The sequence below is a fragment of the Aspergillus homomorphus genome, assembly GCF_003184865.1.
Source record: "Aspergillus homomorphus CBS 101889 unplaced genomic scaffold BO97scaffold_6, whole genome shotgun sequence".
In the NCBI taxonomy this organism is placed as follows: Eukaryota; Fungi; Ascomycota; class Eurotiomycetes; order Eurotiales; family Aspergillaceae; genus Aspergillus; species Aspergillus homomorphus.
The window spans coordinates 574930-595613 of NW_020291892.1; the positions used below are offsets into that span (position 1 = coordinate 574930).

At 53.2% G+C, this 20684-nt stretch overlaps 7 protein-coding genes and 1 non-coding gene across 8 annotated transcripts; 3 read left to right on the forward strand and 5 right to left on the reverse strand.

Annotated features, from left to right (window-relative positions):
• Positions 1-101: 101 nt before the first annotated feature.
• On the reverse strand, positions 102-2599 carry BO97DRAFT_462991 (uncharacterized protein; the record flags this gene model as incomplete). The annotated part of the gene is made up of 3 exons (XM_025699435.1): positions 1065-2599; positions 463-1019; positions 102-408 (listed from the first exon to the last, which is right to left on the reverse strand). The coding sequence occupies exons 1-3, from the start codon at positions 2580-2582 to the stop codon at positions 102-104; spliced, it is 2382 nt and encodes a 793-aa protein (XP_025554298.1). The 5' UTR covers positions 2583-2599.
• Positions 2600-2675: 76 nt separating this feature from the next.
• On the reverse strand, positions 2676-4771 carry BO97DRAFT_385424 (cytochrome P450). The gene is made up of 2 exons (XM_025693473.1): positions 4342-4771; positions 2676-4273 (listed from the first exon to the last, which is right to left on the reverse strand). Exons 1-2 carry the CDS (start codon positions 4660-4662, stop codon positions 2984-2986), a joined length of 1611 nt encoding a protein of 536 aa, XP_025554299.1. The 5' UTR covers positions 4663-4771; the 3' UTR covers positions 2676-2983.
• A 1351-nt stretch (positions 4772-6122) lies between these two features.
• BO97DRAFT_421939 (uncharacterized protein) lies at positions 6123-7507 on the reverse strand (the record flags this gene model as incomplete). Its single annotated transcript, XM_025696743.1, has 6 exons — positions 6123-6402; positions 6462-6560; positions 6637-7016; positions 7088-7134; positions 7214-7279; positions 7354-7507. 6 exons carry the CDS (start codon positions 7505-7507, stop codon positions 6123-6125), a joined length of 1026 nt encoding a protein of 341 aa, XP_025554300.1.
• Positions 7508-8270: 763 nt separating this feature from the next.
• Positions 8271-9530, forward strand: BO97DRAFT_476120 (uncharacterized protein; the record flags this gene model as incomplete). Its single annotated transcript, XM_025700457.1, has 1 exon — positions 8271-9530. One exon carries the CDS (start codon positions 8271-8273, stop codon positions 9528-9530), a length of 1260 nt encoding a protein of 419 aa, XP_025554301.1.
• An 851-nt stretch (positions 9531-10381) lies between these two features.
• BO97DRAFT_t68 lies at positions 10382-10453 on the forward strand. Its single transcript has one exon. It is a non-coding gene; the product is annotated as a tRNA-Ala (tRNA).
• Positions 10454-11431: 978 nt separating this feature from the next.
• On the reverse strand, positions 11432-14472 carry BO97DRAFT_421941 (uncharacterized protein; the record flags this gene model as incomplete). Its single annotated transcript, XM_025696744.1, has 3 exons — positions 11432-11586; positions 11666-11918; positions 14446-14472. 3 exons carry the CDS (start codon positions 14470-14472, stop codon positions 11432-11434), a joined length of 435 nt encoding a protein of 144 aa, XP_025554302.1.
• A 1864-nt stretch (positions 14473-16336) lies between these two features.
• On the forward strand, positions 16337-18080 carry BO97DRAFT_441174 (Zn(II)2Cys6 transcription factor domain-containing protein; the record flags this gene model as incomplete). The annotated part of the gene is made up of 2 exons (XM_025698141.1): positions 16337-16416; positions 16490-18080. The coding sequence occupies 2 exons, from the start codon at positions 16337-16339 to the stop codon at positions 18078-18080; spliced, it is 1671 nt and encodes a 556-aa protein (XP_025554303.1).
• A 132-nt stretch (positions 18081-18212) lies between these two features.
• On the reverse strand, positions 18213-18836 carry BO97DRAFT_240129 (uncharacterized protein). Its single transcript, XM_025690781.1, has one exon. The coding sequence runs from the start codon at positions 18666-18668 to the stop codon at positions 18345-18347; it is 324 nt and encodes a 107-aa protein (XP_025554304.1). The 5' UTR covers positions 18669-18836; the 3' UTR covers positions 18213-18344.
• Positions 18837-20684: the final 1848 nt, after the last annotated feature.

Here is a 20684-nt window from a genome sequence, read left to right on the forward strand (position 1 = left end):
GCAAGAGATCCGATCACTTCCCCACGCATTCCCGCGTCCCTGCTGCCTTATGCCTGGCAGCTTAATGCCAAAAAGAACTTCCATTTCCTCACCCCCTTCTCTTATCTCTCAGCCAGCACCACCAATGCGGTTGCTACCCGCTTCAAAGTATCCAAGGTGGTTTCCAGCAGCCGACGTTCGTGCGCAACATCCACGCAGAAGCCCTCGGGGCCGCCGTCTTCTTCCCACGCTGCCAGCACCGTCGCCACTAACTCCTTGACTTCCCTCAATCGACGCAGATCCCGGTGCAACATGTCGACGGCGGTTGCATAGTCCGTGAACAGAGCCACCACCGTCTCCGGACGGCGCCGCTTCGCGGTCAGCCGCGCTACCAGCTCGTCCACCGGTTGCCCGCCCCGGTGGCTGCGACTGCCGTCACCATCGCCATCACCGTCCCCACTAGTACGACGTAGATCTCCCAACCGGGAGGAGACTTCCACCCGCAGGGCCTCCAACAACCCCGCCAGGGCCGGAATGTACTCGTCCTGCAGCCGGGCCCTGGCGTTCTGGAGATGGCGCGCCTTCTGCGGGGTGAGCACCCGGGCTTCGTCCAGCCCAGTCAGCTGTCCGTCTAGGATCTGGAAATTGGTGCGGTGGATGTTCTCCACCTCGGCCGCCTTGAACCCGAGCGCGGTGGCGGCCAGGTAGCGCTTCCGCGGCACGAGGGCGGGTCCGGGCGGCGGCGGGGCCAGGGCGCCGATGCAGAAGGAGTCGAGCTTGCGGCGCGTTGCCGGGTGGGACAGGTGGCCCACGGCCGCCAGGCTCTCGGTGACGTCTTGGCCGCTGCACAGGGCGATGACGGTGTCTCCGCCGGGGTGTTTGGTGAGGAAACTGGTGGCGTCGTAGATCCGGCCTTGGGCCGCGAACCAGTAGCCCGTTTCTGGCGAGTTGTGGACGATGAGCTGGGAGATGGGGAGAGGTTTTGTTGTTGGTGGTGGTGGTGGTGGCGGCGAGTTGGGAACGACCACGTGAGATTTTTGCTGATGATGATGATGCTGCTGCTGCTGCTGCTGCTGCGGATCGACGAGATTGTCGTTTTCGGGTCCTTGACGACGTTCCAAACGTGCCTGTTCCAAGGCCTGGTCCGCCTCGAGCCACGGCTCGGTCCGGCGCCTCCGACCCAGCCCGTTGATGGTAGTACTGCGACCGATCCGGAATGAGACGGCCAGGAAGCCAAATACCTTGCGGCGATGGAAGCCCAACAACCCGCCTCCTCCTCCTCCTCCTCCGCCGCCGCCGCTGTCATTGCTGCCCCGATACCCCTCCACCAGGGCGGCCCAGAGGTCGCGCAGCTCCGGATCCCGGGAGGCCGCCACGTAGTCCGGGACTGAGACCTCACGCAGGGCGGCGAGGAACCGGCGCCAGTGCTGCGGATACGTCGCGCGCACGACCTGGGCCTCGTGGCCGATCCCTGTGGCGTACTGGGCGCGGCCGGTGAATTCGTCCATCATGTGGAAGAACGGGTGGGCGGTGCCGGCGGCGCCGACCGCGCCCTCCACCCACGGGATGCCGAGGTTGGCGACGGTGAGCGTCCACAGCACGGGGTCGATGTGGGCCCGGTGCGCGCGGTTCGCGTGGAGCTGCCGGGCCAGGGTTTCGGTGACCTTGTTGAGGAGGGAGTACAGCTGGCGGATGGTGCGCTTGAGGGCGGCGGGATCGCCGGCGAGGACCTGCCGCTGCGCCTCGATGATCTGATGCAGGATCGGGGTGGTTTGCCGGTTGATGGCGATCATGACGCCGATGAAGGCTCGTTCTTCACGGTTGCCGACGGTGGGGATCAGGAGCTGCAGATCGTTACCATTAGAAGACCGCCGGTAATTGGCAACCACCCCGTCCACGTAGGTCAGAGACGGGACCGGTCGACCCAACCGTTGGCATACAATAGTCCAGGGGACCTCCAGGGCGGGCGGGAGGATCTCGCTATGACTCTCGTACTTCAGGGTGAGGGGCTCGCTGCCCTCCATGCGCACAAACACGTGGGCGGTTAGTCCGAGGATGCTGGCCGCCCGCTGGAGGTATCGATCCGCCAGGGCGGCGGCCGAGGCGTCCAGCAGAGGCAGTCCGTTCGTGACCGTCTCGCGGACGGTCTGGGTCTGCACCAGGCGCGGAAGATCACTTGCCAGCTGGTCCCATGCGGCGTGCGATGTGGGGAGTCGCATCGTTGGAGGTTGAAGCGGCGCGAACCCGGCCTCTTTGGACAGAAACCCCGCGTTCTCGTGACCGTTGCGACGGTTCCTCTGCTCGGCTTCCTCGATGATTCTCTCACAGGGTGGAGTAATGATGGGTATGACTTTGGGGCGGTTCACGTCCTTGTCTTTCGTTTGAGGGGCCACGACACAGTGGACAAAGATGACGACCGACGTGAACAATCCGACAACAGCAGTAACCAGGATGGTTACTACCCCGGCAGATGAGGAGGCATTATCGTCCTGCGAGCTTATGATTGAGACTGGATTCGCGTTGCCGTTCAGTACTGCACTGGGGATTATGTCGAACGCATTGGTGGAGGTTAAGATTGTCCACAGGGAGTGGTTATGCAACATGTTGAGCTGGACGGGAATCTCTTATCTAAGTTACGGATTCAGAAATTGGGGTCCGTCCCAAGACAAAGCCCGGGGACGACAGTCCTTGGGCATGTTCATGCTATTTATAAGATCCCCTTGACTAAGGAGTGCTACCTAAGCCATATTTTTCCACTGGATGCTTATGGCATCTATCCTTGCCCGTCTTTCTCCGCCCCCATCCATTCGAGGGCGTTCGTTCCTGGCACTCCTTTCGAGCTAGCCATTCGCTACAACCGACCACGACGTGTTGTAGGCTAATTGAATCATTTAGTACGAATGCTTGCCCCCTCCTCCCGCCCCTCCCCAGTTTGCATTGGTTGTAAATGGTCTATGTGCTTATGTCAAGACTAAGGACTGAAAGCGCCGCTTGGCCTATTTAGTTACAGCTTCGAAAACTCAGCCCCAATCTGTCTCAGTAGCGCGGTGTGATCCGTGCTATAAGTGTCACCCTCTCGAGTAATCACTTCCCGCACCCAGGGCCCACGAGGGATGAATCTCGCCTTGAAGGGCAGGGCACGCATGACCAAACCGTAGGTGCACGCCTCCGGGTCCACGGGGATCGGCTCGCCCGTCTCCTCGGACAACCCCGCGTTGATCTCAAACGACCAGAGCAGCCGCGCCACAATGATCCAGAGGACATTGCGCGCGAAGTACCGCCCCGGGCAGGTGCGCCTTCCATACCCAAAAGCCGGAGCCGGAAGAGCCCGCAATTCTCCCTTCTCATCCAGCCAGCGTTCCGGGATGAAATCGTCCGTGTCGGGGCCGAACACGGCTTCCTCCCGAGCGATCGTCCAGATGTTGGCCACGACCACCGAGCCCTTAGGAATGCGGTAGCCGTTGTAGGTGGTCTCCTCGCGGTTGAGGTGCGGCGCGCCCTCGGGGCCGGCCGGCCGCCACCGGAGGACCTCGTCGACGATCGCGGTGATGTACGGCAGCTGGGGTTTGTCCTCGGGCCGCGGCAGGCGGTCCCGGCCGACCACGGCGTCGAGCTCGGCGCGAGCCTTGGCGATGAAGCCCTGATGGCCTTGGGTAATGCACGCGACCACGAACCAGACCAGGCTGTCGGTCGTGCCGTCGAGCGCGGCGTCGATCATCGTCCCCAGCTCGAAGGCGAGCTCGTCCAGGGGCATCTTGTCGCGGCCGTCATCCTTTTCCACGGTCTTCTTCAGCTGCTTGGAGATGTTCCAGGCGTCCGAGTCCTCCAGCGCCCGGCGAAAGTTCTCCATCCGCAGCGCATATTTGGTGTTGTAGTGGTTCTCCGCCGTCGCTTTCCAGGGCGCCAGAAAGCCCGGCAGATGGTTCAGCACCGGGAACTGATCGACGATGTGCGCGCCCACCTGGATGAACTCGGAGAACTCCTCGTTGAGTTTGACCACGCTGCGGAGGACCGGGTCATTGGGGTCTCGGATCCGGAACCCGTACAGCAAGGTGTGGATGATACTCGCCGTCGTCCGCTGGAACGGGGCTTGGACATCGATTCCGGCACCCCCGCTACTTCCCAGGAGGAGATCGTGCAGCAACTGCTGTGATTCCAAGGTCTGCACGGACAGATACGCTGCTGCGGGAGTCGCGTTCAGCACCGAGACCTGGAGCCGCTGGTGATGTCGGAATTGATCGGTGTAGTTCATCATGAGGATATTCAGCCCTTTCAGGGCCAACTCTGTCGCTAGCTGCGGATCTTGTGGATTAGCTTGATTGACCGTTCTCTTGCCCAGGGAAGGGGGAGGGGGTTTCCTACAAAAAGTCGAGGTCGATCGGAAAAGATCGCACCACGCTTGGCGAGCAGGTCATGGGCTACTTCCGAGGTCGACAAGATGATGACCGGTTGGCCAAGCATATTAAGGTGCACAATCGGGCCATACTGCTCATTCCATTCACGATAGGCCCTCCATCCATGGGACTTGGGAGCTTGGTGAACATTCCCGATCAAAGGCAGTGGCTTGGGTCCCGGCGGTAAGGGCAAGGAAGAAGAAGACGATGCTTTTGGCCGGCGCGTCACGAAGTACACGCTAATCAGGAGGAGAAACCCTATAAGCGCGGCGGACGTTGTTGAATGCATGCCAGAGTGAAGGGATTTTGAATCTCAAAATCCAAACGAGCGTCAGTCCCTCTTGTCTTGAGGGGGGGGTTTTGGTTTTTCGAGTGAGGATGTATTTATAAGACAGAGGAGGAAACGAAGGTGCGAAGAGAAGCTTCATTCTTTAAATTTCAAGACTAGTATTCACAGATGTGTTAGGAGGTACGGTGGGACCCCGGTCACGTGGCCCTCTGCGGTCTGACAATGGACCAACATTCCCAATGATTGGAGGTAATACTTATCGTATGAGTGGGAATGAGTGTGTGCGGGGATCGATCACACCTGATGCTTACTTACATTGGGCCAGAAATTTGCGACCTTCCTACTGGTCAGTGTCCATTAGACCGCGGCCGGCCGGATGGATGAGTCCGAGGCCACGTCACTGCTACTGACCGAAGTGGAAAACAGGGATCTGAGAGACTGAAAGGGAAGCCGCAGTGGGGAGTGATTGAAAGCGCATGCAGATGGATAGGTTCTTGTGTTGCTTGTGTTGTTTGTCCGTCCTGCGGGGGTTTTCTATTCGCCGGCGGAGGGCCGAACCGTTTGACTGTGCCCAAAAACTATCTACTTGGAGTATCTCAGCCTGTGCTGCTGCGCCCCGATTCCCACTAGGGTCCCCTTTCTAGTTTGCGCGTTAGTGTTTTTAGTGCTTACTGTTAACTCGTCTAGATGGGGATTTTTGCTTAGATGCTCTTGGCTTTCCCATCGCCCTGGCACTAGTCTGATCATTTCAATGAGATGGACCCGTTATGGTAAAAGCATAGGTCGGTTTTCGCGGTTTGGCCCCCATGTTACATGCAGATATCTTACTCGATCCCCGGGCCGCTCCCCGTCGGGTTCGCCTTCCCGGTTCCCTTCTCCCGCCCCCAATCCAGCCACTGTGGTTATCCCGGTGCAAAGCCGCCTACTAGGCAGTACCTAGTGGTAGGGATCGATAGAGAACTCACACTTTGGATGCTCATTAACCAACATTTCTAGTTGTGACTTGTAAGATGACCCTCTCCCCTTCCCCCCCAGCCCCCAAAATCCGCCCCCGCGCAGATTCCGGCCAAGTCCATGGTTTGGTGGCATAGCTAGCGAGTCTGGAAGGATAAGCACTTGCACAGAGGGACGGTACCATCAACGCTGGCTTCGCCTGCAGCTAAGCGGGCGCAGCGCAGGTAGTCGATCTACTCTCATACAGACTGTAACATGAGGGTGCCAAGTATATCTATGTCTGTTATGGGCTCCCGGTTGAATTTACTCCTGGGCAATGGCTGTATCCAAAGCAAACAGGGAGCACCTGGCTATCGCAGGGGTAGGCTACTGGAATAAACCGGGCAGGAGAGCCTGGGTGGGTACTAAATCATCAAAAGGACATAGGAATCGGTTACTACGCTGTCACGACTCACTACACTACAAGCGGAGGTACAGTGCTGTGCGACCATGCAATCATTAAACCGCTAGTGCGTCAAGCCCACCGCCCTAGCCTCGTAGAGAGGCTTTTTCTCCCCCTGCGCTATGCCTTCTTCGAGTTCAATGTATTGGTCCATGCGGACCTGGATGCGATCTTTGTTGGCCTCGCTTCTTACCAGGTGGGATTCCGAGGATGTCGTAGTGGCATTTGACACGGCGGTCCCTCCAAGTCTCAGAAAACTGCGGAAGGCGTTGCCATGCTTGTTCCAGAACAGATGAATGCACGGGGTGCAGCTGACCATGAGTACGACGGCGCTCTCAACCACACTAGCAGTCGGGCGGTCAGTCATCGGTTCAGTGGGGAAAGAGAGAACTCATGCATGAACTGAACTTGCCTGAACATCAACGCATTGGCGAAATTTGTCGATGATGCTTGGGACTGTGCCGCGTTGAAATACAAGCCCAATGCGCTGGCGGTGATGGCACTATGGAGCAGAAACAAAGAGGAAAATCATAAGCCCCCGGGCGATGTGCGATCACCGCAAGCGATAGTGGACTTACAGGAGACCTGTCGCAAAGGCAAAGGCTAACCCAATCCTCTTCCGAAGCGGCATCTTCAGTTTCAGGATGATGGGAAGCGGGAGAATGAAGACAATGACATCGATGAACAGCGACAGGGAACCACGGGCAATGGTGGCATCGGTAAGAACACTGACGCACGAGACCAGGAATGGTGTGGTAGGCTCATGAAGGTCCGGGCTGCACGAGATACCGGCATACAAGAGCGTGGTCAGCCCCCCTAGCGTCCCAAAGGTGATGAGAAATAGACACGTCCACCGCAGCCATGTCTTGATCCCAAAGGTTCGTATCAGCATGAAAAGCAGAGGCAACTTGACGCTGTAAATCGCACTGTTCCCTGAGGCGATTCCGACTGCGACCAGCTGCGAGGAATACTTAGCACGAGTCAACAGTTTGGCAGCCATGCAAAAGAAGCCACCGAGGCTATACGTACCCTCGTAAGGTATGGAATCGTTACATCGTCGGGATTGGAATTCAGCGCTGTTGAAGAACATGGTCAGTCGTTCGTTCCACCCGGGCCGCTGTGCGGCATTCCTCTTCAGATCGAGCACAGACTTACCATTGATCAGGATGCCGAAGGTGACTGAGTTCCAGATCAAAATCAGGAGCGCAAGCACACTCAGATCTGCGACGGGTATCTGCGTTAGCTATGGAAAATCTTCCCCGTTGCAAGCAACGACAGATGGCAGGTAGACCTACAATCATCGACGTAGAGTTTTCGCAGGTGAGTGAGATTGGTCCAGAGGCGTAGTGCAATAAAGCAGGCACTAAGCGCACATAGAAAACTCGCCACCGCCGCGAATACCGGGGGCTTCAAGGCGGATGGTTGGATGATGAGTGCAAGAGGATTCATGTTTTCTGTGTCTCACTGGGAACCTGTATCTCGATATGTGGATCTCCGTGATCACGAGGGGCATGTCCTAAATATCTTCCAAGCAGACAACGGACTGACTGCCCAAATAAATCAACAAGGCCAGGGATTGACTTCTGGTCGCAACGCCAGATAGGTAGGCCCCCTCTCGCTATAGAATCAACAGCAACAGTTCGCCTCGTGCGGCTGTGTATTGTACCGTAGCTCCGTGTCAAGGCTAATGTGTTCCATTGGCGAACCTGGGTCTGGTGGTACTCCAAGGATATTATCGAGTACTGCGACTAAACTCCTGTAGCTCCTTCCATATAGATTTGGCCCGTGGGTAGTAGTTAGTTGGGCTTGGCCCCAAAAGAGAAATTAGACTACTAGGAAGAGGGGCCAGTGGCCGGACTGTGCACGGCCGGGAGTGGTGGGTCTACCAGGAGAAACAATTTCATCTTCCCAGATTAATTGTGATTCTGGCCCCCCACAGCTGCGACTTGCATGCTTAGTGCTTTTTTGGGGGTTGGGGGGCCATCCAAGTCAACCAGATTATAGCATACCAGAGAGGCGGGGGCAGTGTCAGATTATGCCAGGTTTTCCGAGGAGGCTCTCGGTCAACCCGGACCTTCTGACGCCATTTCCTTATCGCACGTTGGAAAGATATCTTACAAGTAGGAGCCCTCCATTTTATCCACGCTCTGCCACGATGTAAACGGTACCCACTACAGCCCAGTTCTCAAGATTGGGAATTGAACGTGTAAAGATGGCTCTCCTACAGCAGAACACACCAAGCACTCTGGCAGGCGCGCCAGGACACCAGTCCAACTTCGCTCCGCAGCGCATCCCGCCTACAGTGCAGCAGCCCCTCATTTCCGCCTCGGCGCCTGCTTCGGCTCCTAGCTATATCAGTGAGGCCACTCGGCAGCTCACACGTCTTTCGAAAGCCGTCGGGCAGGATGAAATCAAACGAGAGAAGCTCCTCCACGCCTTGAGGTCTGCTGGTGCCGAATGGGCGCGGAAACCCATACCGCTAAGCCTGGACCGTTCGGCTTGGGTCTCCGACGTCAGCAATGATCACTCGCCGTATGAATACTCCTTGGCTCTGTCCCAGCAGACTGGCGCGTCGGAGCTGCGGTTCTTGATCGAGGCTCAACCTGAACAGAACAGCCTGGCCGCCCTCCAGGAGAGCACGTCGCGTTTAACTGACGAAATCATGACTCAATACGGCCCCGAAAAGGTCTCTGTGGACCGGTTGAATCTCGTGCGAGATCTGTTTCTCCCCGCCGATGCGGAGGGAAGGCTGGCCGCATGGCACAGCTTTGCGACTTCCAACACTTTGGAAAAGTGGAAGATATACCTCAACCCCGTCGCCGCTGGAATGCAGAATGCTTGCCGCGTTATCCGACAAGCTCTGGAGCGCCTGGGGCTGGCCCACTCGTGGGCGCTCTTGGAGACGATCCTGACCGACAACGACTGTCCCATCTATTTCTCGCTGGGCTTGTCGCCGAATCCCGAAGACGCCGAAGTCAAGGTCTACGTTGCACACTTCGGCGCCTCCGCCACGCAGATCGCGCACAAGCATGTCCAGATGGATCGCCAGGCCAGCATTCCTGCCATTGAGCAGTTCTACCTCGCCATGGGTGGTGGCTCACTGGGGCCTTACCGGCGGAAGCCCGGGCTGTCGTGTTTTCATTTCAAGAACAGGGATCCCTCTCGGCCGGCGGCCCGGACAGTGCTCTATCCGATGGACAGCTACGCAGTCAACGATGCTGACGCGCAGCAGCGCGTCGAGACGTACATGGATGCAATCTCGGCGCCGCAGCTCTACCGGGAGAGATATAGGAGTGCCATCCGCGCCGTGCAGCGTCGGCCGTTGGAGGCCGGGCGTGGCATCCATAGCTGGGTTAGTATGAAGGAGAAGCCGGATGGCACACGGTCCAACACGTTCTATCTCTCAGCCGAGCTTTTTGGATGCCTGGGCGATGATAGCCTCGCAACGTACTCGGTCGATGAGTCCCTGTAGATGAGTTGTCGTTGTTGATAGAAAATATGAATTACCTTTCAATATTTATATTCAACTTGTGCATTGTAGATTTAACGTAGCGCACTTTAATGATTTGCTCACTGAGTACTCACCTTAAACATAGTGAACAACCTACGGCAATATGCCACCTAACCAACCTGCCTAGCAATGTGCGGGGCTTTCACCTTATTGAGAATTCGCTCTGCTTTGTCCGTTCAGCATCTACCCATCAAACGCTACTGTTGTTCTGGAAAAGCTGTGGAATCTTGCTCGTGTATCCACTTCGTGGAGCCAGCAACGGCGTTGTGTAGTTGAGTACTTGGATAGGTAGGTAGATAGGCATTGCGGAGGGAGACGGGTACCGTTTCTTCCTCCCTCCACCTCCTCCCACCCCCGTCACCTGTCTAGGCATCTTACACATTTCCGGTTTCCTCTCTCCACGTCTATGGCAGATTATTGTAGCTCAGCACTAATACCTGGGCCTCATATCTCTGGGCATGCGTTCCCCGCTTTGGTCGTCCTCTGCATGTAGTTGTTGGAGATATACTATTGACTTCGCTTACGGTTGCTCGGGAAGGGTCCGAACCGTCATGTATATTTTTCTCCCAGAACGACTACCGCAGCATCGAGTTCGTCGGATGAGGAGATATCCTTAAGAAAGCACCCATTTCACCATTATAAGCAAGCAAACGCACTCCATGGTTTATAGGAGCATCCAGTATGATAAAACAGTACAGATGCTCTTGTCCAAGGACACCTCCTTTAAAGGGGTGCTCCCATATTCCTGGAAGCACGCTGCTATACGCTGGTCGAAAACAGAGTACACATTTTCCAGCTGGTTTTCAACAATTGGGGCTGTGGTTTAGTGGTATAATATTCCCTTAGCATGGGAGAGGTCCGGGGTTTGATTCCCCGCAGCTTCATCTTTTTGCCATTGGGCCATCTTGATCCGAGGGCTGGGGTGGTAGGTTCGACGCGTGGAGGTGGCGGAATCCTTATCTAGTCGGGCTGTTATCAGCGTCGAGTATTGTTTTCTTTTCTTTTTCTTTCCTGCTTTGGGTGGTTCAAGGGTTTACACAGTAGCTGCGAAGCCGTGCTGGGAAAAGCGTTACATGGTGTGGAGATAGAAGCTCTGCTAACTGCAGTAGTGTCCTTTGTGTAGTCACTGCAAGGCGGTGCCACTGGCGGGGACTCTCTACTATGTGCTCCTTGCAATTCCATCTATGCCTTGTTGAGCGTTGGGCACTTCGATGGGGTAGTTTCATGACCTTACTACAAAAGATCATCTCAAATTCACGATTGGCATAGGAGAAGAATGAGAAAGAAGAGATTCGAGAAACCAAGGTATAAAGGCTGGGTAAGCGGACCACGAGTCGCAAAACAAGGTCCCTCCTTATAGTGAGTAGACCGCAGACAAGAACTATTTGCCACAGATCGCAAGCCTTGTTACCAGGGCAATCCAGCCTGCCTCCAACCTTCACGGGTGAGTCGTAACCATACGATAGGTAAGACTCCTCCCCCCTAAACATCTGCAACCAGTTCTTTCTTCTCCCTCCTCCCCATGAAGCTAAAATACCAGGTGGACTCGCTATGCTTGATCCGGCAGTCCTTATCAACCGATCACGTGGCTGCATATACGCCCAGTAATCCCGGTCCCGATCGCCACCCTTTTGTAGATTCTTGGTATGATTCATGCAGTCCAAACACAGCCCATCGAAGTATCCCGTAACCCGCTTAGCAGCGTCGGCTACTACAGTCTTCCAGTCGTGTCTGCAGTCGAAACAATCTACCGGTTTCTTAGTCTCAGGGTCCGTGTATTCGCGCATCTTGCCCGCATGGAATCGCTTCATCCGGGCGACCAGACCGTTGATGCTGCTGTGCCGTATGCAGTCCTCGAACGGTCAGACGCCGATGCGCTGCAGCTCGCGGAAGAGCTCGAAGACGGTGGGTTCGCAGCACGGGGCAGGAGAGGAGGTTTCCAGCATCACTGTGATCCAGACGAAGAGATCTCTCTGCGCGAGGGTGCGGAGGCGGCCGCGGGCGGCGTTCATTTGCTCTGCGGGGAATTTCATGGGTTAGGTCTGAGTTAGGTCTTAAGAAGATGAGCCCGGGGAACAAAGAATGGCTACACTCACGCAGAATCCGAGGCGGCAGATGCATCTGATGGGCCTTCGTGGGGTTGCGCTCGGTGATATGCTCCTCGCTCCCATAGACCAGGGACTTGGTCGCCTCGGCGAAGAGGGTCGCATGGTTGGACGCCCAGCTCGGGAACAGGATCTGTCGGTAGTAGGTCAGCTCGTCGCCGCCGCACGGCTTGTCGATCTGGGTCTCGGCGTGTTGCGCCCACGATGCAAACCAGGGCCGAAAGTCCTTCGGGTTGAGGCCGTACTTGTCGCAGGCATTTATCAGAACTCATCTCTAAGATTCTGGACTCGAGCACTCCATTAAGGGGAACTGCGCTCCTTGACTCTGCAATATTGGGGGTTTATTGTTACGATCCTCAAGCCCTTCAAGACAGCATTTATTTTAGGCCCCCCACATATGGATAGCGGCACTTTAACTTTCTTATTCCGCTCCCCTGTTGAGGATGATGGCCTGGAAATCGCCGATTTTAAAACAACGCAAAAGCCAGACGGGGAGGGGATCGGGGCAGAGGCATTTTTAATATCAGTCCCTACTTCACCTGAGGAGTATCCTAAGGTAATTGCATTTGCAGGCACTAGACTTCAGCGCCTATTTGGAAGTGATTAAGTTCAGGCTTGCATGTATAGAGTACGTGGTCCTAGCCTCACGGTCTATGATGGTTGTGAGGTTTGATTAAGTATTACAATTATTTACACTTCTTCCGTGCTATTTATACAGCGCTCTCTATAATTAGTTCTCTGGGTATTGTGTTGAACTTTTTTTTGCTTTCACTTCAGATCAGCTTTAATGTTGAAGTTGCTAGCTCTTCGAGCCCTGAATGGCGCTTTTATATTGTTAAGAGAGTGTCGGAGTAGCAATCGTTCAAGCCTCAGACAGTGACCGCTTTAATATTTTTCTAAGAATTTAGCTTTTCTTAACCTCATCTTTCCACTATTCTCAAGATACCGCATGCTTTCCTGATACTTGAATAGGACATGGCTAGCATTGGTTCTGCCCGGGGACTCTTCCATATGTTTTGTACTTTGCAAGATGCCTTTGTTGCTGTTGGTAGACTATAGTTTCTCGAACATGTTCTTCATGCTGAGCGCAAATGGAGGAGATGTGATTCCTGGCCGGCACTATAGGGAAAGCCCGGGAGCCATTTCCTCATCTCTATCAAAAGGTATGAAGCAGTCAAGAAGGAGCTCTTCCAGATAAGGAAAACTCTGGCAAACAACACGCAGCAGACAGCTCGAAAGGGATATTTCCACACTGCACCTGTGCTCGAAGTCGGTAGGCAGCTTAAGTAAATGCTCGGCCAGTCTGATGTTAGCCAATCTGATGCCGACAGCTCCGAGGATGAGGATTGGATGCTCTTAACCCCGGATTACGTATTTCCTGAGCGCGTGCGACTCGTGGAGAACTTCTAAAAGCCAGAAGCAGAGGATTCTGACGAGGATAAGCTACTTGCACGACGGATTGAGACTACCAAGAACATGATTGCTCTTTCGAGGCTCTGCGAGCCAAACCGGCGAGGTAACCGAATTAACTGGGATGTAGAGGATAACTTAAGTAAAAAATTTAAAGACCTCTTACCTGCTGGAAAGAAATTATTAAAATGTTCTACGGATTTTTACATTATCTGTTGCAATCTATCTTAATTTTTATCGTCTAATCACCTCCACACAAATTTCCTGCCAAGCGGAAAGATTCAGTCTGTCGTCAGCTTATTGATTCTTATATCACCCATGCGCATGCCGGAATAGCTGCATATAGCCAGTGTGCCATGGCACCCCGGAATTTACTAAAGTCACTGAATTTTAAGCGCATGCTGTAACTGTAGATGCGTATGATATTAATATTAAGTTATATTATCTCCCAACAAAACATTCCTTATTACAGCTATACTTTTTCCGTGGATAGTACAGCGGAATCAGTATAGTCTGGTAGTTGTTCGGGTATTGATACTCCCACTTCTACTGTGGGTTCTGAGACGGCGAACATTGATCTGTGCTTGTTAGAATCCTATAAGCCGAAAGTTACGGAGCCTCTACTGCATTGTTTAAAGTGCTATAATACTAAAGTATTCGTTGAACAGAGCTTTTAAACATGTCAGTTCTGTATACTAACAACACTTTAGTGAAAGCAAACCTTCAATAGTTTAGGGATATCACCTGGAGACGCCTAATATATTCAGGGCGGCCAGATGGCTAACACTACCCAGGTAAATGTACGCGCAAAGGCCGACTGACTAGGGTAAATTCACGATATAGCTACCCCAGGTGGCATAAAAGCTGGGTTTCGTACTCCGCAAATCAAGGTAACCCTACAGAATCCGGTGGATCGCACGCGCTGCTTTGCTCAACCTTGGAAGCTTGGGAGCACTTACTATTGATAGTGAAGCTGTCGAGTCTCTTATCGAGCAAATTGCTGGCTGTTTTGCAACTAGACAACCCTTGTCCGTCCCGACAACGTTCGGCATTGTTTAACATTGAAAGATCAACTGTAGGCCTGGGAATACCGACATATATACTCGGTGACTATACAAATGACCCCGTACGTGGTCTAAGGAAAAATATCCTACCTACACTCCAAAGGAAGTCAAGTAGCTGGGTTGAGGTGTCGGAATAACAGACAAACGTTTGAGCGCTCTAATGGCCTTTGCACCGAGTCCCGCCTTTGCTGCTTTGCTTCGCTCATCTAGTTCGTCCGCTTCTTTGCTAATTAGTGTCTTATAACCTGGTTAGCCATGTCTTCGCATCAAGTGTAACGACGTATGTAATGAACTCACCACATCCTCACGCCAGCGCTGCAACATTGTATGGTAGATTATGTGATAACGGAAAAGGGAAGCCTAGAGAATAGCAGTGCAGGATTACTTATGGAGGTAAAAGCAGAGAAGAGAAAGACGGTTGAAACAGTAGAGCGCTGAGCGACGATGTTACGCAGGATTACTGTCGCGCCTTCAGCGCAACGACCGGTTTCAACTTACGCATCTCTATTGATTAACATCTGACCCACCTACTTCAGCGAGATCTCTGAACCCGAAGTGTTTATTAACATAGTTATTTTCAGTCGCCCTTGTTGAGTCATCGTACCCAAGTCTGTCGCTGCTACAGTATCTGAAATGTCAACCTTGTTTGAAAAGTGTGCATCCTGTGGCAATAAAGCATCCGGCATCCTGTTCTGTTCAGTAAATGTCGCCTTGTCGCTTCGCTGGCTCCTCCGCGGTAAAAGACTCCAGACCGTTCCCAGCAAAGTCTTAGTAAATATTTGTGAAAGTTGGACTCTTGTTCTTTGATGTCCTCTTGGCGTCACACTAGCACAAATGAACTTTGATTCCATTTTTTCTGAGCCTCCAAATATCTAAGGTCCGTACAACAGGCCGGCTCAGTCCTGGGGGCGGCTCTGATTTCGGTCAGCCACTGCCGGGGTTCGTGGCCTGTTCCAACATATCTGGTCGTAGTCCACGGATTGGGTAAGTTGAGTCTACGGGTGCAAGAAAAGTACCAGTCATCGGTATGTTAACAGTTTCCATCCCACACGAAAGCCGCTGGATGAAGCTGAAAGTCCTGCAGTGAAACGGGCGTCCCGGAACCCTTGTGGAACCAAGCTCTGCGAGAAATGGGGTTCTGCACCCGCGCAGGGCAGAACTTGACATCCAATATACCTCTGATCGGCAATCTTCCCACGGACACGGTTGGAGCCATGTGGAGCAAGTACATCTAATAGAGACTGGGTCTGATTCTCGACCGACAAGGAATCTATCATTCAAATAGATGCTGGTAACGCTACATGGAGTCAGTTCTACACCATTCAGAGCACGGGTTGAGAGCTGTACATACTCTATTACTCTATCAGAAACCGGGCGGCTGGGCAGGCATGGTACACAGATGTAAAGAAATTATGTGTATGTCATTAGGTGGAGATAAGAGGCCCGTTAGCTTAATTGACTCTACTTTAATAATCGCGAAAGACCTACCGTCCTAGAGCAGGTCCAGACCGTAGACAGTAAGGCAGCTGATCTCAACACTTGTACACAGTGCCAGTGTGGAATTGAGTTGCCAAGTTATCTGGGGTACTCACTGTCTCCCGCAAGTGCATTGGTGCGGTAGGCCTGATGCAACTGTAGAGGAGGGAAGGCACGTGGTTCAGGCGACACTGGTCGTCATGGCTTGTACAGAGCCTCTGCCCACCGACTAAGACTATTGGACCAGGATGGGTTGAACAGCCGGTGCTGAACTGGCCCCTCCAAGAGTCCGTGTTGAAATGAACAGCATGAGAGCTAAGATAGTCCATGTTAAGGGGCAATTGGGCAAGGTCGATCAACTGTGTGACGCGATCAACCGACATATTCAACTGATCAGTTACTAAACAGCAGTTGAACAGAAGTATATAGCCAAAAATACTGATTAAAAGTACTGCTTCAGCTGACAACAACAGCATAACCTAGACTATACTAGCGCGGTATAGTATAGTACTATTATTCTAGGTACTAGTAAAGCGGTAACGTCCAAATCGGGCAGTTTTGCTTGCACATCGTGATTAGCCAACTGACTACTTTATGTCATGTGAATGGCCCCCAATCTTAGTGCCCATGAGTGGTATAACTGTTTCCCCCACAGCTTCATCTCTCTTTTTCAGAACATTCCCCGCCCGAACCCCCATCTCTACTCAACAACATGAATGATGCCGACATCATAGCTTCTACGCGACAAAAAGGTCGTATCAAGAGATCGAAATTGGGATGTCGAACCTGTCGGTAAGTTTTGTTTCATCAACCCAACCCCTGTCAATCCATCCAATCCGCTCACATTATATCCTTCCTCATCAAGTTCTCGTCGTATAAAATGCGATGAAACTCCAGGGGCATGCAAGAAATGTATTTCCACTGGAAGGCAATGCGACGGATATGATCTGCGCATAGTGACTCATAAGCCCTTCTACAATACAGGTACCGTCATCCCTCGAGTAACAATCCCCGGCATTCTAGCTGCATTGAATTCGGAGGAACGACGTGGCTTTGGCTTCTTCCAGCACTGCACAGTCCCGGCGCTAGCTGGCTTCTATGACTCTGTTCTTTGGGAGCGCCTCAGTTTACAAATAGGCCATGCCGATTCGGCCGTTTGTCACGCATCCATTGCGCTCAGCGCCGTACATTGCGCCGTCCAAGGGAGTAGAAGCGAAAGCTCAACAACCAACGCCAGGGCTAAGGCCAAGGCTCAGATACAGAGCCAGCTCTGGCAACAATTTGCCTTTGAGCAGCTGGGACGATCATTTAAGCAACTTCAGAAGCGACACACATCCCAAGACCCACAATTCACAGTGACCGTGCTCGTGTGCTGTCTTCTGTTCGTGGCATTGGAATTCACCCTCGAGCACTATGAGAATGCCTTCCAACACCTCTGCAGTGGCCTACAAATATTGGAGAACCAACAGATTCGGGTCGCCAGGGGCCTTGAGCCACCCCTGGAGCCGTGTCTGGTTGAAACCTTCACGCATCTGGATATCCAGGCTGCCTTTTTCGACGTCCAGGGTCGGCCAATCCTCTCAATCGATGATACCACACTCGACCACACTTACGTGACCAAACATCAACAAGGTGGGTGCTGGACCATCGCAGGAATCCGCCGCGCTATTGAGCCACTCGCCGGCGCTGTGGTCTGGTTCTGCAGGCGGCGTGTCACCACAGGCTACGATCAGTCCGCCATCAGTGACCAGACTCGCATCCTTGAACGGGTGCTCCGATTCCTGCAGTTCTTGGACAGCCTCAGTCACCGACCGGGCAGAACGCTCACCATCAAAGAACGTCGATGTCTGAAGCTCCTCCAGCTGGAAGCGTACGGGCTGAAGAACGCGCTCCTGACCATCTCCTTACCGACCCGGCATCCGCGGTTCCACGATTTTAGAGATGACTTCGAGACCGTCCTGTTTCTCGCCACAGAGATTCAATGTCAGGGCTCGTCGGACCTTCCACCGATCTGTCTGGATCTCGGCGTCGTCCCACAGCTGTATACCATCGCGAAGCGTGCCATTGACGACAGACAGCGGTGGCAGGCGGTCAGGTTGCTGCAGTCTTACCCGCACCAAGAAGGACCGTGGAATGCCCATCTGCTGGCTCGAATCGCCATCGAGTCAATATACCTGGAATCCTTGTTTGCAGAGAAGCGTGCAGAAGACGCGACAGGCGCTGTGGTAGTCACCGGGCAGAGCCAAAGCAACGGAAGCTTGCCTGGCTTCGGTGGCTTCGTGACTATCTCACCCGATCAGCGTCGTGCACGCATCTCGTTCCGTGTCCAGGGTGTAGAGAAGGAATGTTCGTTTAACTTAGATGATACGTGTCCGGGAACGGTAACTGCCGGTACTTCGAGGAATGGTCCGCAGCAGGGCTGGCACCGTGTGCTTCCCAGTCACCTGCAGTTGTGAACGCTTTCCGACCTTACTCCTTGGTCTCCCTAAGACTAGTGTACTATTCTGCCTTTACACAATGCTCCCTGGCTCATACTCGTTGGTGCACTATACACCTTCTGTGATCCTAAACAGTGAGAACCAAGGTCCACCTGACACCATGCAACCCATCAACCACACCACACTACAAAAACGACCCACAGCAGCCCTTAACAACCGCACCCGCAACTCGCACACCCCCTACCACACGCATACGTCGTTGTCCCATAATCAACATCACTACTACAGGTGTACCAAGGCCCAACACCACCCTTCCTGGCCGTCCAGCACCACTCGCCTTCCGCAGGTCTTCCAGCAATAACCTCCCGAACACCCATACGGCGCATCTTTGTAGCAGGCCCGTTCCTCGAGGACGCAAGTCTCTGAGCGTGTTTCAACCGCGCTAATCGCCGGATTGGTGGTCAAAATCGAGGGGTTCATGGCGTCGTCCAGCGGAGCCAGCGATGCATCCTTCACTTGTCTATTGCGGCCAAGCGGGTGATTCTTGCACTTGTGAACATCGCTTGGGGAGACGCCTTCGGGGAGATCGGAGGCGGGGACCACCATGACCTATAGGTCGCCGCATTCCACGACGGGATCGGCCCTAGCAGGGGGTGAGAGGGCTAGGGTGGTGGAGGTCAGGGCCAGCATGCTGAAGAGGGTGGCTGGGAGCTTCATGGTGGGGGTTTCGTTTGAGATACATCCCAGCGTATTTGAGTAACTGGGATAGAGAGGAGGGAAGATGAAGTTGTGCCGTGTCGGTGGTTAGAGTTTCAGAGAGGCAGCGCTGGAAACAGGAAATGGGGAATCCTTCAGGTGATTGACGACAACTTGCCCTAGGAATGGCTCACTTGTATAAGGATATCACCCGTTTTATACCTTTGTCTTTAAGCGAGGGTATGGATGAACACGCGCAATCCTTCATACGGCAAGTGGATAATCAACCTCGTGGAAAGGGAAGAGGGGGCGGATGCACTCTCCGAGCATCGTACACTTTCAAACCAGACCATCATCTGCCCACGCCAGAAAGGCTCTCAGTTTGAAATACACCACCAGATTCTCATTGGGGCGTGCAAGCATCGGTCACCGACATTTCGCGAGGCGTGTTGGGCTGTATTCGTTGGCTGGCTCATACCTAGGACATATCACGTCTTCAAAAAGGAAGTGAAAACCGACACCCGAGAACACCTGCAAGGCTTTTGCAGTTGGGGGAATGCTAACTCTTTCTCCCAACAAAGCATTCCGAACTACCATTTCCTAATAGTGAGGGTGGGAGGAGGACTCTTGCCATTGAAACGGATCTGATTGTGCATCAACTTTGTAGTCATCCGCTTAGTTTATGATATGCAGGTTGCCGGGAGGAAGCGGGGAAAGGTGGGCTTAGAACATGACCGATAACTCTAGGTAGCTTCTCTGGCCACGTGTTTTCCATCCGCCCAGGGCTTATGTGGAGCCTTGCTTTATAGTGCCTTAGGCCGCGATGTAATATGTATAGTGGCTTCAACGTTAAGTAATGTTAACATTCCTTGTAATTGATATAACCTTTATTTAAAGGCATTAGGCTCCCAAGATAGTATGATTGAATCAAGGATATTGATAATCAATTCTACTTCTTTCATTTTCTTATGGCCTTGCCTTCCAAAGTTTATATAGTTAGTTATCTTCAAAGCTTTCTTTCTTTCTTTTCTTCTTCTCTGCTACATAGAAATGACTATTCAGAGGTTAGTTACAGCTAAAAGTACTGAGGTTTAAAGCTAATAGCCAAGAGGGTACTAACTAGTAGGAGGAAACTCAGTCCTGGTATCCGCCCTGACCTGAGCACCAAAACCAAGCCCAAGCAAACAACCATGAACGAACCAAAAGCTATTCAGCGTCGCACCAAAACCAGCTCCCTTCCCGTTGCGTAGCCACTTGACTGATGACTGATTTGATTCCCGGAGACCTGTGCAAGGATGAGCCCAGTTGGGTCTTTGTCTGCACTAGGCTCCAGTTTTACACTATCAAAGGATGGGTTAGGTAGGGAGTCCCTCCAGCTGAGTAGTCCAAGATCCTACCTAGGTAAAGTACAGTACCTAGGTAGTCGCCGAAGTTAGGTACAGTACCTAGTAGCTAGCTGCCTAGAGGTTTAATACCTAGGTAAGTTGGAAGTAAGCCGCACCTACTGCATACAAAGAAAGCCAAACCAATCGGGCTGGCTCTTTGCCGCATACGACCACGACGTCGCCTTTTTCGCCTGGCTGTAGCATCCTGTAATTACTTAAATACAGTCTGACTAAGAAGTAACTCAGGGTTTCTTTCACCTTGAAAGAACCCTGCTGGGCCCTCTTTCCAATATTCCTCTATTTAACTCTCGGACGCTCCCAAACTCCACCCAAATCCATCCTCGCCCATCTGACAAGGCACTCATCAAGACACCCATCAAGACACATCCACCCTCGCCAGCTCATCAAAAGAGCCATCAGACACCACTCAACACCCCAACATCCCCCACCTACAATCCTATCGCTCTCCACCACCACCCCAAAATGAACCTTAAAACCTACCTCCTGCTCACCATCTACGCAACAACCGCAGCCCTAGCAG

Bases quoted from the DNA above. Each gene is read 5' to 3' on its own strand.
- BO97DRAFT_385424 (XM_025693473.1), bottom strand. From the start codon at position 4,662: ATGCATTCAACAACGTCCGCCGCGCTTATAGGGTTTCTCCTCCTGATT. The intron at 4,274-4,341 runs GTAGGAAACCCC...CAAGATCCGCAG, and splicing joins CCGATCGACCTCGACTTTTT to CTAGCGACAGAGTTGGCCCT.
- BO97DRAFT_240129 (XM_025690781.1), bottom strand. From the start codon at position 18,668: ATGGTGGTCCCCGCCTCCGATCTCCCCGAAGGCGTCTCCCCAAGCGAT.